Raw genomic sequence first — 13,167 nt, 5'->3', positions numbered from 1 at the left:
GATGAGTCAAATTACTAGTGTTAAGTTTTTCCAAAATTATTTTTCTTTACTGGAAGATTGGACATGGGAAGCTTTTTCCAGTAGACACATGGTTAGTTAGCCTTGTTGAAATTCAGATGATGTCAAGCAAATAATGTCTGTTGAGATTTTTTTAACGTCAAATGATGTCTTCTGTAGAAAATAGGGTAATTCTACAGAATAGTTTCGCACAGACTGCAAGGAATGTAACCGCGGATATGACATCCACTAAGGATTGGGGCGTCCAATGTATTTCGCTGTGTTTAGTACTGGCCCTCCATGGTTAATTGCAGTCATCCAAATAAATATTACTTAGTAAAATTCTTGTTCAGGAGGTAAAACTGCATAGAAAACTGCAACTGCCATAGTCTAGGCCACCGCGGAATAGTACTGTAGATATACCAAAAATAGAACTTGGCCTTTGATATTTTGATGTAAAGTATCATGCAGATAATCTATTGGGAGTGTTAGGTAGGTTAAACTCCGTCTCATGTGCAAGTAGGTTTTTTCAAACAACAAAAGATCGTCCTGTATATTTTTATCACATTTTTAAGTGAAATAAGAGACATAAAGAGCTGTAATAATTATCAGTGGAGAGGGAGTATAAAGAGCTGTAATAATTATCAATGGAAAAGAAATCTATCTTGAATAGCAGTAATAATTTTCAGTGGTAAGCAAATTGATCTTCAGTGGTTCATAATATGCTTTTAATAATTCAGAATTTTTTAGGACAAGATCTTCTTTACAAATTATAGGGTCAGCAGTACATATAAGGTAGGATAACGGTTAACCCATTCCTTTATACCCGTCGTGTGAAATACTGTGCCATAAGTTTCATTAGGGAAGGATAAGTTAGGATGCATTCTCTCAAGTATATGTGTATTACTGGCATAGATTTTAGGCAAGGTTCAGTGGTTTTACAGAAATGTGGTAATGTATAGAAAACGGTTCACCAGCCCCTTACAGTTTTAATTATTAGTAGCCCATGTGCTAAAAGTCTAATGCGAGCAGTAGCTCCTGCCATCTAATCCCACCATAGGAACAAGGGAAATCCAGGTGTATAAGGTGTATAGAAGACTATCATACTATCGTGTTGTTCAACTTTTTCTATGTTGTACTTGGAAAGGGAATTAAATAAAGTGTGTGAAGCAGTAATGTGGGGACATGCAATCATTATGACATTAAGTGCCTCAATTTCAAACTATAGTTTGACAGATCTAAACTGATGCATTGTTTACCTCCTTGAGAAAAACCCTGTTGCCACTTCTCTCTTAACCTTTAAATAATCCCTTTCTTAAGTCCTCAGCCATCTCCCTGCTAGGCAATATTCGGGACAGTACTTAATGAAACTGATTGTATAAATCTTAATCCGTAAACTCGATCCCCATTCTATTTGGTTATTACTTCTGAGACTATTTAATTTTATATTTGTTATGACTTATACCTTTAATTTTGCATATATTAAATATTTTATTTGATGATCTTTTTCATTAAAAGTAATAAAAATTGGTAATTATCATTCATTATGTCTTATGACATTTTCTTATTATCTTGTCAGTAGAGTAACTTCTATTTATTCTTTTTTTATTATTTAAATTTTCTGTCTGCCATACTATCCATTTCCTAAACAAGTCTGTGATATTTTGCATTTCATTGCTCTTTATTCTAGGTTTTCCCCTCATTTTCATTCATCAAGTTGTGATTTACTTAAATTTCATTTCCTTTTGCATAGTATTTATTTTGTCTTTAAAACCACACAGTATTCTGCCTTATTCACTCTTGACTACAATTTCATTGATCTCCATTCTGTTTGGTTATTAGTTTTAAGGCTGTAATATTCTCTTATGTTTTTATAATTTATGCCTTTTAAGTTTTATATATATTACATATAATTTTATTTAAAAATATTTTTCATTTAAAGTAAAAAAAATTTGGCATTGCCAGTCATTATTTCTCATGACATTTTGTTCTGAAAAATATGATATACAGGTATGAAAACATAGAGTAAAAAAAGGTTTATTATAACTCATAAATCTAATGCATGTAACATTTTTTAGTTTTTATAAGGTTGTTGCCCATAAACTCATCATTGGGAGAGAAATAATTTATTTACAATAATTATCAGAGGAATTGTAATAATTTCCAAACAAAATGTACATTATGAAGAATCTTCATTATCAGATGATCTTAGTTCAATAACAGATATCCTTTGCAGCATCGCCTGTTTGCTAGTTTTCGGAATGCTTAACTGCATTTGCCTATTTCACAGTGTGCTTTCTATAGGAATGAATTCATTTCACTACTGACTATTGTTCTCATTAACCTAAAGCAAGTAGTCATTCTTTTTGGTGCTAAAGTTCTCAGCTAGACCAGTTGGTGGGGCTTATCCAAAGGGTAGCTTAGGAGATAAATCCTTTAAACTTTATGGTTTAATAGGCTTGGCCCACCTGCATATCGCCTGTCAAAGCTAACAAGAAAAGTGGCAGCGTCTTTCGAAACAGTTGTCACGTTTATAAATGCGATTTCTCATTTTATTTGCCATTAAAATTGTAATCACAGTATTTGAACACTCAAGTTCAGGAAAACGTGCTAAAAACTTTAACTACACATTTATTGATTCGTCTTATAAAGTAAGGTATTCAGAACTGGATACTGGTAGATGTGGCAAAAGGGTTCTTACCCAAAGAAAAAACAATCTCTCAGTTTAGATCTGTCGAACTATAGAACCGCTGTCATTGAATGAGCCACAGGGAAAAGAGGAATATACTGGGTCTCTTGACTCACGAATCGGATTTAAATTTACACGTGTTTGTATATCAAGAGGTTGCAGGCCAAATGTCATAATACAAGGCAACAAAATACGTAGCTTATTGGTACACGTTTTCCAGTTATGCAGACCACCAAGAATTTGTAGCAAGTAAATGCAGTGTACAACAAATATATAAATTTGTCTAGAATTTGCAGTGATGTACGAATTGCCAGATTGAGTTAGTTTTGTGGCCTTTATTAGTATCACAAAAAGTGCATTTTATGATGAAATTGATAACAAAAACCAGGAATTTGTGGATATTTCTCATAGAAAAATACCGCGAATGCGTGAATTTTCGGCGAATAATGCAGGGAAATGTTCCCGAGAGAAATCTGCGAATGTGTGAGTCCGCGAATCCGGAGAATGCGAATACGGGGGGTCTACTTATGTATGACAACTATGAGAAGAGACACTAGGGAAAGGTAAAGATGTGTGAAAGTTAAAGCATAGGAAAGACTGCATTGGACATGATTATGATTTCATGCTACATAGTCAAAGTCCTGGATCTTGTGTTATAATAATGTCTTACTTCGCCCTGTATATTATTGCTATCAAATCAGTTTCTATTTGTTCTGTTAATGTACTGCTTCATATTTGGTTTTAAATCAATCTCTCTCTCTCTCTCTCTCTCTCTCTCTCTCTCTCTCTCTCTCTCTCTCTCTCTCTCTCTCTCTCTCTCTCTCTATATACTATAGAGAAGTTGATGCAATATCATGATGCATTTATGATGGTTGTATGGGGTTCTTTTATGTCTAGCAACTTGATTTTGAATTAGATTATTCATCCAATATTTATGACATGATTGAGCATCATGTTGGGGTCACGCTAGAGTTACTTGGATGTATTGTTCTTTTTAAAGTCACCTATGCAAGTGGTTTTGATGCAATCATACTTGTGTTTTTACTTTTCCAATATTGTATGTATTTTAATTTTTACTGAACAATATCATTTTCATCGCTTTTCACAGGAGATTGAAAGTCAGCTGGAAAGACCTGGTGTAAGCTATGAGGCACGTGTTAGTGCTGTTCTCTCTGGCTGGGAACGCCTGGCAGGCTTTGTTCATGGAGACGTCAGCCAGATGCAACCCCTTGCTACCTACTTGTACCGGTAGGTTCTCTAGCTCTAGGTGTTTATATACCAGTAATCGACCTACTTACGAAGGAGTTACGTTCTGGATGGCTGTCCAGTTGGTTTTTAATTTGCAGCATTTTTTTTTTTTTTTTTTTTTTTTTTTAACTCAGGAGTTGTAGATTATACCATTTTCACTGCATTTTTAAATCATGCAGTATTATAAAGAAGTATTTTGGACACTAGAAAGGTAAGAATAAAGTAACATTTAGATTTATGCAACATTAAAAAATGTGTATTTTTTCCCCTGCTTTGAAAGTTATGAACATGTAGAGATTTTTTTATGAGCAGTATTTGACATTGGAAGCTCACAAAGTAAACAGTGCACACCTCCATCTATTGACGAGTTAAATCGGGAAGAAATAAGTAGGAATATTTTACAAGTATGAAAGAGTATTCTCACAATTGTAAGTAGAATACATGGTAGTTAATCACTAGAATACTTGGGATAATCAGGGAGGTGGTTAAAGAAACATTTTCATCATCTTCCTCATGTTCTTCTGTTCTTTGCAAAAATTCTTGCTTGAAGAATAGGCATGCAGAGCAAAATCAGAACTTGTGACACTGTCTGTTTGTGTTTATGAATGTCCATAACTTGAATGTTTGTAAGTAGGGTGTGACTGTAATAAAATCGTATTAGTTTTTTGGATCTGGACAAGTATATGTTGTACAGTATGTTTTGGAAGGGTAATAAACAGTAGCCCATTGATTAATTTGATGCCTGGGGGGTCTGGTCGTCTTATGGGTGCAATACTAATAAGGTGTAATAAGTAACAACCACACAGTGATATGACCTATACAGTATTTGAATATTGAAGGTATAGTACAGAAAACAGTAATCCCATGTGTACTTTCTACATGCAATTTACATAATTCATGTAATGTGAAATGCAGCCCTTGTGAAAAAGTAACTATGCAAAGATGCATAAAAAATGTAGCTGATAAATAAAGTCTTGAATGGTTGCTGTATTTTGATACATTGTCACCATGCTGGAAATACATGAATTGAGAAATTTTTTAAATTGTAGCTAATGTGATTTTTTTACACAAGACTCAATACAAGAAAAGTTTTTATACAATAATTGTATGTATGTGTGTTCATACACGAAACAAACCTTCGGTCTTAACATTAGGATTTACTAGCGCCAAGCTGGAAACCGGTAGAATTAAAATTACACTTGTGAGATCCAGGGACTAATGGCATCTATACCAGGTCACGGGGCATGTATACCCAGAATGCCCACGGCTACCTGTGACCCATCAGTTATTTTCCTACCGCCTTTAAGATAAGACGTGTTACTGTCTATCTCATTTAAAGCCGGTTTTTCAGTTTGCCCGTTCTTTATCCATTTCATTTTTTGATTTTTTCATTCTTTTCTTTCTCCAAGTGTGATCAGTGTGTGGTAAGAGTGTATACGTGGTATGATGGAGAATTTTGCCTCAACATCGGGATCGTCTACCGCTTCGAAGAGGAGACAAAGGAAATGCCCAGGAGTCAGTGGCTTTCCATGTTCTAGGTTCCTAACTTCGGTGTCGACGGATCCTCATCCAACGTGTAGTAGGTGCAGGGAAAATGTATGTACGGTTACTAATCCGTGTTCTGTTTGTCGCGGTTGGTCGGTGGAACAGTGGAAGAAGTTCTATGGGAAAAGCCAATACAAAAAGACAAAAGAAAGGGGTGACGCCATCTTTGGATGACAAACCTTACCGGCTTCTTTTGTATCGGTAATAAACCAGGCTGCTCCATATGTTTCTCCACCTGCTTTTGAATTGTCTCATACCCCTTCGGTTTCTCCTAGCGGTTCTGTATCGGAAACGTCAGGAGGGGCCTTGGGTAATTTTATGAATAATTTGCACTCTCCTTTGTTCCCAGCAAGTAGAGGGGGAGATCCGCCATCTTTGTTCCAGGCTCCTGCTACTCAAGCGCATAGGTTAGATGGTACGTGATCAGCGCTAGGCCTACCAGGCGTACCAAACCTTGGATGGTCTGCTTGCGCATTATATGACGTCACTGTTCCAGCAGGGTCCGGCAGCGCTGAATGTTCCTCATCCCCCGGGCTTGCAATTTATGGGAAAATTAATGCCGCGGCTTCACCATCCCACTCAGTATTTACAGCGATGCAGAACGTGGGAGGTAGTTTGGCAGCAAACGTGCGGTTGCCAGCAGAAACCTCTCAGTCTCTCCCTACGAGAGGGATGACGTCACACAATAACGTCACACTCTGAGATGGCAGGCGTGATGACGTCACAGACCGATTCTCGGCCTTTTTCGCTGCACCCAGACGCTAATAACGCCTTCTGACCCGTCAATGCAAACTGTAATGCAGAAATTACAGGATATAGAGGAGAGAATGAATAAGAGAGACAAAAAGAAAAAGTGTGATTCGCCTTCTTCGTCTTCTTCCTCTAGTTCGGCGTCATCGCTAAGTCCGATAACGTCACGGCGAGCGCCAGTCAAGCGTTGGAGGAGGATTCGGGAGTTCCTGGCGGATCCTCGGGCCAAGAGGAGAAGAATCAATTCTTCCTCTTCTTCGGATCAAGACTGTCATTTCCAAGTCAGCAAGAAGGTCGGAAAATCAGTGGCTATTAAGCACAAGGTTGGCAGACGAAGCCGTTCGCAAGAGTCCGAACAAGCGAGAGAGGTGACGGCCGGCGAGCTAGCGGCCGAGGCGGAGTTGCCAGTTCGGATCGCAAAAACTGCGATACCTCTGGTAAAATCGACGTTGGCGGCGAAAGGTGCAGCAGAGGATGGAATGCATGGTCCCAGTTTCGCCCGTAAGGCCGTTCAAAATACGTAACGAAGGAACGATAAGGCTCCTATAAAAGTACGAAAAATAGAGAGTTGGCAACCTCGGCGGATACGTTCGTGGAAGGCAGTGTCCGTCTGGATAGAAGGCCGAGGCTGGGCTCGCCGACGCTCGAAAACGATGCCAATGCTAATAGAGACGAACTTACCTCTGTCTTAAGGGAGCCTTCATCTTGGAGATCTTAGACGAGATTCTCGCTCTAGATCCGTGAGCAGAGAAAGAGTGAGACGTTCTCGTTCCCCTGCTGACTATAATGGGTATCGAGCCAACAGCGGCCAGCAAAGATCAAAGAGACCGCGGCCGTAGGGGCAGGCGGCCGTGGAATTCTGGGCCGTCTGTCAGAAGATAGAGGCGAGACAACATCCCTCGTGACGGAGAGTGGTACACTAGAGCCGGAGGAAGGAGAAAACCAAGAGTTTCTGGCCTCGTATGCAGAGGTTATTGATTTGATTCGTCAATTCAATAGCCTTTCGGAGAAGACAGAAACACCGGCCAGTATACTTCCTCCTGGAATTGACATGGCGTTTGACTAAAGAGGGATACCAAGGTGTCGTATGAATTGCCTTGTTCGAGTCATGCGGAATCGGTCTTGCAACACGTAAACGCAAAGATTGCAGGGAGGGATAATTCCTTAAGATCTAATAGATCATTTAAATTTATTCCCCCTCCAATGATAAAGCAAAGGAAATATTATACGACACCGAAGGTCCCTTTGCTGTCTAGACAAATGAACCCTAATGTTGTAAGGTTAAGGCCTGGATTAACCTTGGATCAGGTTAAAATGGAGTGCCCTTCGATGACGTACCAAGACTGGCTGCTACGTTAGATTTAGAAGCAACAAACATTCTTCTGTCTTTCAGGCTGCGTCCTGGTTAGACCTTTGGTCAACAGCAGTGGCGAAAATTGCATCCTCGGAAGCAACAAGGAAAAGTAGTGGATGAACCATTGTTCATTAGATTACTACAGTCAGGGTCCAAGGCGATTGCGTACCTGACAAACGTAAGTGCCAATGTTTGGGCAAATATCCTGCTAATGAGGAGAGATGCAGCATTGGCTAGACTAAGCCGCAATGTGGATTTGGATTCCCTGTTAGCAATGAGGAATGGGGATATCTTGGAATCGCAACTACTGTTGCCAGAGGTCATACTGGAAGAGGCGATAGATAGAAGAAGGATGGACACTAACGATAGGTTGGTGCAACGGGCAGTTGAGGAAAACGTCTAACAGTCAAACTACTCCTTTGGAGGGAAGACAACAGCAGATGTCTCGAAAGAAGACAGTGAGACATAGCATCCCTAATAGAGTCACAAGACCCTCTTCCCCAAAGAGGATAACTCATGGCCCGGCCCTTTCACAATAGAAACAACAGAGGAAGGGGCAATAGGGGAAGAGGGAGAGGCTCAAGAAGATAGGATGGGCGCCTCCCATCACTCGGCCACACCAGTGGGGGGTTGCCTGGCAAATCACTGGAAGGTGTGGCAGGAACTAGGGGCAGAGCAGTGGGTGGTGGATGTTCTCAGGATCTGGGTATTTGATTCCGTTCGAGGTAACCCCGCCCTGACAGATCAACCATTACCCCACGTCACTTATGCCCACAAATCTCAGAAGGCCACTATCTGCAGGACGAAGTGAAGAAGATAGATGGAAAAAGGAGCTGTGCAACAAGTATGCAGTCCGACAAAAGGCTTCTACAGCAGGATTTTCCTGGTACCCAAAGCCAACGGGGAGTGGAGGACAGTAATAGACCTGTCAACGCTGAATCTGTTTATAAGGAAAACCAGTTTCAAGATGGAAACTCCGAAAACGTTCTACAAGCAGTCAGAATCGGAGACTTTATGCTGACAGTCGATCTAAAGGACGCATACTTTCAGATACCAGTCCATCAGTCTTCAAGGAAATTTCTCCGCTTCAGTTCTTGCAGGGAAAGCTTTCGAATTCAAGGTCCTGTGCTTCGGATTGACAACGTCTCCTCAAGTTTTTACAAGAGTGTTCACCCTTCTTCGTCGGCGTGGGCGCATGTCCTCAGGGGATCCGGCTAATAAGATATCTGGACGATTGGCTGGTGATAGCAAAGTCCAGGGAGAAATTACTCAGGGACAGGGTGGCCTCCTGCAGCTTTGTCACAGCCTAGGTATTGTGGTGAATCAGCAGAAGTCGCAGCTGGATCCAAGTCAACGTTTGGAATATCTGGGAATGGTGATAGACACAACACAAGCCAAAGTATTCCCGACAGACCAAAGAGTAGAGAAATGCAAACAAGTGGTGAATGCCTTTCTGGGAAAGCAGACACAGCCAGCAAGACAGTGGCAGGTGGTGCTGGAATCTAACCTCCCTGGGAGAAGCTAGTACCACAAGGAAGGCTACACCTTCGTCCCTAAAATGTGATTGGGAGAGGAGTTTGGTCACCAACAGTAGATCACCCGTACGAGCAAATTCCCTTGTCGGCAGAAGTGAGGAAAGACTTGCTGTGGTGGGTGGACGACGACAATCTGACAGTGGGTGTCCCCCTTCAACAATCCTCCCCAGACCTCTTGCTGTTCTCGGATGCGTCACTAGAAGGCTGGGGGGGGAGCCCATATGGAGGAGTTGATGGTGTCAGCAAAATGGAGTTGCAAGGACAGAGAACTCCATATAAACGTGCTGGAGTTGAAAGCAGCTTTCCTGGCTCTACAAGAATTCAGGGAGAGAGTAAAGGGACACTCAGTGGTATTGATGTCAGACAACACCACAGTAGTAGCTTATATAAACAAGCAAGGAGGCCTAGTTTCTCGGCAGTTACATGTGATGACAGTTCAACTTCACCAGTGGGCTATAGAGAACCTGGTAGACATCAAGGCCAGGTATATTCTGAGAAAAAGAAACATAGTGGCCGACAAGTTGAGCCGCAGGGATCAGATTCTGGGAACGGAGTGGTCCCTACACCAACAGGTAGTGGACAGGATGCTCATGTTGTGGGAAGGACCGATCATAGACCTATTCGCACCAGGTACAACAAAAAGTTGGAAGTGTATTGTTCAGTAGTCCCGGACGCAGAGGCAGTAGCAGGAAGATGCGCTACAACACCCCTGGGACAATCTGGAAGTTACGCATTTCCTCCATTGTCTAATCCGTCAGGTTCTGAACATGGTAATGCTGTCTCAGAACCTCAAGATGACCCTGGTAGCCCCGTTATGGCCGAAAGCAGAGTGGTTTCCAGACCTACTGGAACTCCTAGTAGATGTGCCAAGAGAGTTACCTCCATGGAGCAACCTTCTGTGTCAGCCTCACGTGGGAGAAGGTACCACCAGTTGGTGAAGTCCCTAGCGCTTCACGGTGGAGACTGTCAAGTATCTCCTCCGAGAGCGAGGGTTTTCGCAGAAAGCAGCAACTCAGATGGCAGGTAATATCAGAAAATCATCTGCGACAGTATACCGGAGGGAAAGTGGTTCAGCATACTGTGATTGGTGTCGTAGAGGGAATGTGTCTCCACTCGGTACCACTATTCAGCAGTTAGCAGACTTTCTGATATACCTCAGAACAGAAAAACATATGTCTGTATCTGCAGTGAAGGGGTACAGGGCTGCTCTAGCCTCAGTCTTACGAATGAAAGGAGTGGACATATCGTCTTCATGGGAGTGGGCCATGCTGATGAGGAGCTTTGAACAGTCATGCCCAACCCACCAAAGGAGCTAAAAGCCCCAGATTGGGATCTGACCAAGGTACTGAGTAGTCTGACAAAACCCCCCTACGAACCACTAAGGCAGTCCACGGATAGGAGCCTGACCCTGAGACAGTCTTCTTATTGGCCCTGGCTTCAACCAAAGGGTGGGGGAGCTACATGGCCTCTCATATCTCATAAAGCACTCGAGAGGTTGGAGATCAATGGTGTGTGAGTTTGTCCCAGAATTCGTGGCAAAGACCCAAAATCCAACAATAGTAGACGGCAGATTCGACTCCTTTACCATACCTTCCTTGGCAGACTTTGTAGACAACGACAAAGCTGAAATGCTCCTGTGCCCCGTCAGGGCACTAAGGGAGTACTTAAAGAGAACAAGGCACCTCAGGCCGGGGTGCCAGAGGTTGTTCGTAAGTACAGGACGGAACAAGAAGGAAGTGTCCAAGAATACAATATCATTTTGGCTAAGGGAGACGATCAGAGATGCTTATACTGCAGAAGACAGAGGGTCAGATAGCCAGGTGGGAGCTAGAGCTCATGACATCGGTGTGAGTGCTTCCCTGGCATTTAAGAAGAACATGTCTGTGGATAAAATTCTGAGAGCTGGCGTGTGGAAGCGCCAAACAACTTTCACCTCATTTTATTGAAAGAGATGTTTGCCATAGATCCTTGGACACCTTTTCCTTGGGTCCAGTGGTGGCTGGGCCCCCAAACAAGTGATATAGTTCATCCAGTGCCCCTGGCGGGTCAGTTTGCGTTTAGTCTAAGATGAAGGTATGAAAGTAGAATGAATGGGATGACTGGTCTTTTTTCTTTACTACTTTCTTCCTACTCCTTTAACTACGGGCAATAATGAAGGAGAGTACCGTCATGTGCTGGAACGGACTAGATGCAGGTGAGATGGTCAGCCATACTGTGAAGCTATCTTAGCTGATGATATACTTTTCAGTAGCAACACACCCCTCTGGATAATAAGGAAAAGAGGGTGAAGGTGGATCCAGTCGCAAGGGACAAGAGTAAACAGTAGAATGGTATCTACACCCATGGGAGGAAACCAATAGATCCGCTTTATATCTTTGGTCCTAGGTTCATTGTCCATTCTCTTAGAAATTTCCCTATATATCAGAAATGGATAAAGGTGGCAAAACTCCCAGTCAGTTGTAGAGACTTACCTCCCTCCAATAGTAAGTCTATCCTAATGTTAAGACCGAAGGTTTGTTTCGTGTATGAACAAATACCAAATTTGTAACTAATTTGTATTTTTCATAACTAACAAACCTGAGGTCTTAACAGTTAAAGGCCCACCTCGAACCACCCCTCTAGCAGTCTAAACTGGGTTAGAAATATAACTGATGGGTCACAGGTAGCCGTGGGCATTCTGGGTATACATGCCCCGTGACCTGGTATAGATGCCATTAGTCCCTGGATCTCACAAGTGTAATTTTAATTCTACCGGTTTCCAGCTTGGCGCTAGTAAATCCTAATGTTAAGACCTCAGGTTTGTTAGTTATGAAAAATACAAATTAGTTACAAATTTGGTATTTTTTTCAGCATTTTATGGTTGGTAACTAACAGGGCATATGAGTTTCTGATGACCTGGTTTGCAAAAGTAATATACATATGACTTATCTCTGTTTTGTAATAGATGGTATAATCACAGTTGTAACAATTTGTATTTTATACTTTAAGTCAAATTCCATTAAATCTGTAATAGATGGTATAATCATAGTTTTAGCAATTTGTATTTCATACTTTTATTAAGTCAAATCCCTTTAAATCAAATTTAACTGAAGACAAATTAACAATAGTAGGTGTGTATGTATGTTACACACCGAGGCCTAGGGATTGTAATTCCTAAAGAAAGACTTACAACATATATTATCATATGGATTGTGACTTTGCAGTCTGTAGAGTACTTGGGACTATGTTATCAAACTGATCATATACTAAATAGAAGGCCAGACCCTTCAACTGTCCATTAAATGGAGGGACTTGTGTATTGCTTAAACCAGTATGTAGATCTCATCAGTACTACACAATGGGAAATAACCCCATGTGTGGATATTGCTGTCAGTACATCTCTCGCAGTGCACTATATGTATTACTATAGGTTCTTTGTAATATCTCTTAGTCCCCAGCTGCAATACCTTTCATTCCTTTTACTTTGCCTTCATTAGTATTCTTTCTTCCATCTTGCTATCCACCCTTTCCTAACAATGGATTCATAGTGGAACTGTTAGGTTTTCCTCCTGTTACACCTTTCAAATCTTTTGACTCTTCCCTTTCAGCACCAAGTAGTCCTAGTGCTAGGCCTTTGGCCAAAATTCTTTATTCTGTATCCCACAATGGGAAGTAAGGAATATAATCAGAATTATAATACTGCATAGCTTTCATAAAAACATTCTGACTTCAGAGCTAACGTGTATCCTGTTTACAAGTGTAGTTTTAAAGTACTACTCTTTCATTTTTTAGCTTAGTATTAAAAAAATTCATAAGTAGGAAATATGGCTATATTAACTTTTTTTAATTACAGATGGAGCTTAAGACTGGTTCTTCAGGGTCAGTGGCCTGGACTTGCACAGATAGTAAAAACCAGATTAGGTGTAACATTACAACGCTGTTCGAAGGTTTCAGTTTTAGAGCCACTCTGTCGAACTTTGTTGCCACTGGTTTCTGATCCATGGGGCCATCAGACAAAGACAATACTCTCAGAGGCAGAAATCACAGATGAAGAAGGTAAAAAAGGGTGT

At 41.3% G+C, this 13,167-nt stretch overlaps 1 protein-coding gene across 5 annotated transcripts in view; it reads left to right on the top strand.

Annotated features, from left to right (window-relative positions):
• The window catches only part of LOC135207986 (mucin-17-like), an 86,598-nt gene that overhangs the window by 1,947 nt on the left and 71,484 nt on the right, over window positions 1–13,167 (top strand). For all 5 annotated transcript variants that reach the window (XR_010313095.1, XR_010313094.1, XM_064240063.1 and 2 more), the window contains exons 2-3: window positions 3,795–3,934; window positions 12,951–13,153. Coding sequence is in view for 3 of the 5 variants with exons in the window: in XM_064240063.1 (XP_064096133.1) it covers window positions 3,795–3,934; window positions 12,951–13,153 (343 nt within the window). In the remaining 2 variants the exon portion in view is untranslated. The remainder of the gene's footprint in view (window positions 1–3,794; window positions 3,935–12,950; window positions 13,154–13,167) is intronic.

Source organism: Macrobrachium nipponense, chromosome 34 (assembly GCF_015104395.2).
Source record: "Macrobrachium nipponense isolate FS-2020 chromosome 34, ASM1510439v2, whole genome shotgun sequence".
Classification (NCBI taxonomy): Eukaryota; Metazoa; Arthropoda; class Malacostraca; order Decapoda; family Palaemonidae; genus Macrobrachium; species Macrobrachium nipponense.
This window is presented reverse-complemented; position numbering and strand designations above follow the sequence as displayed.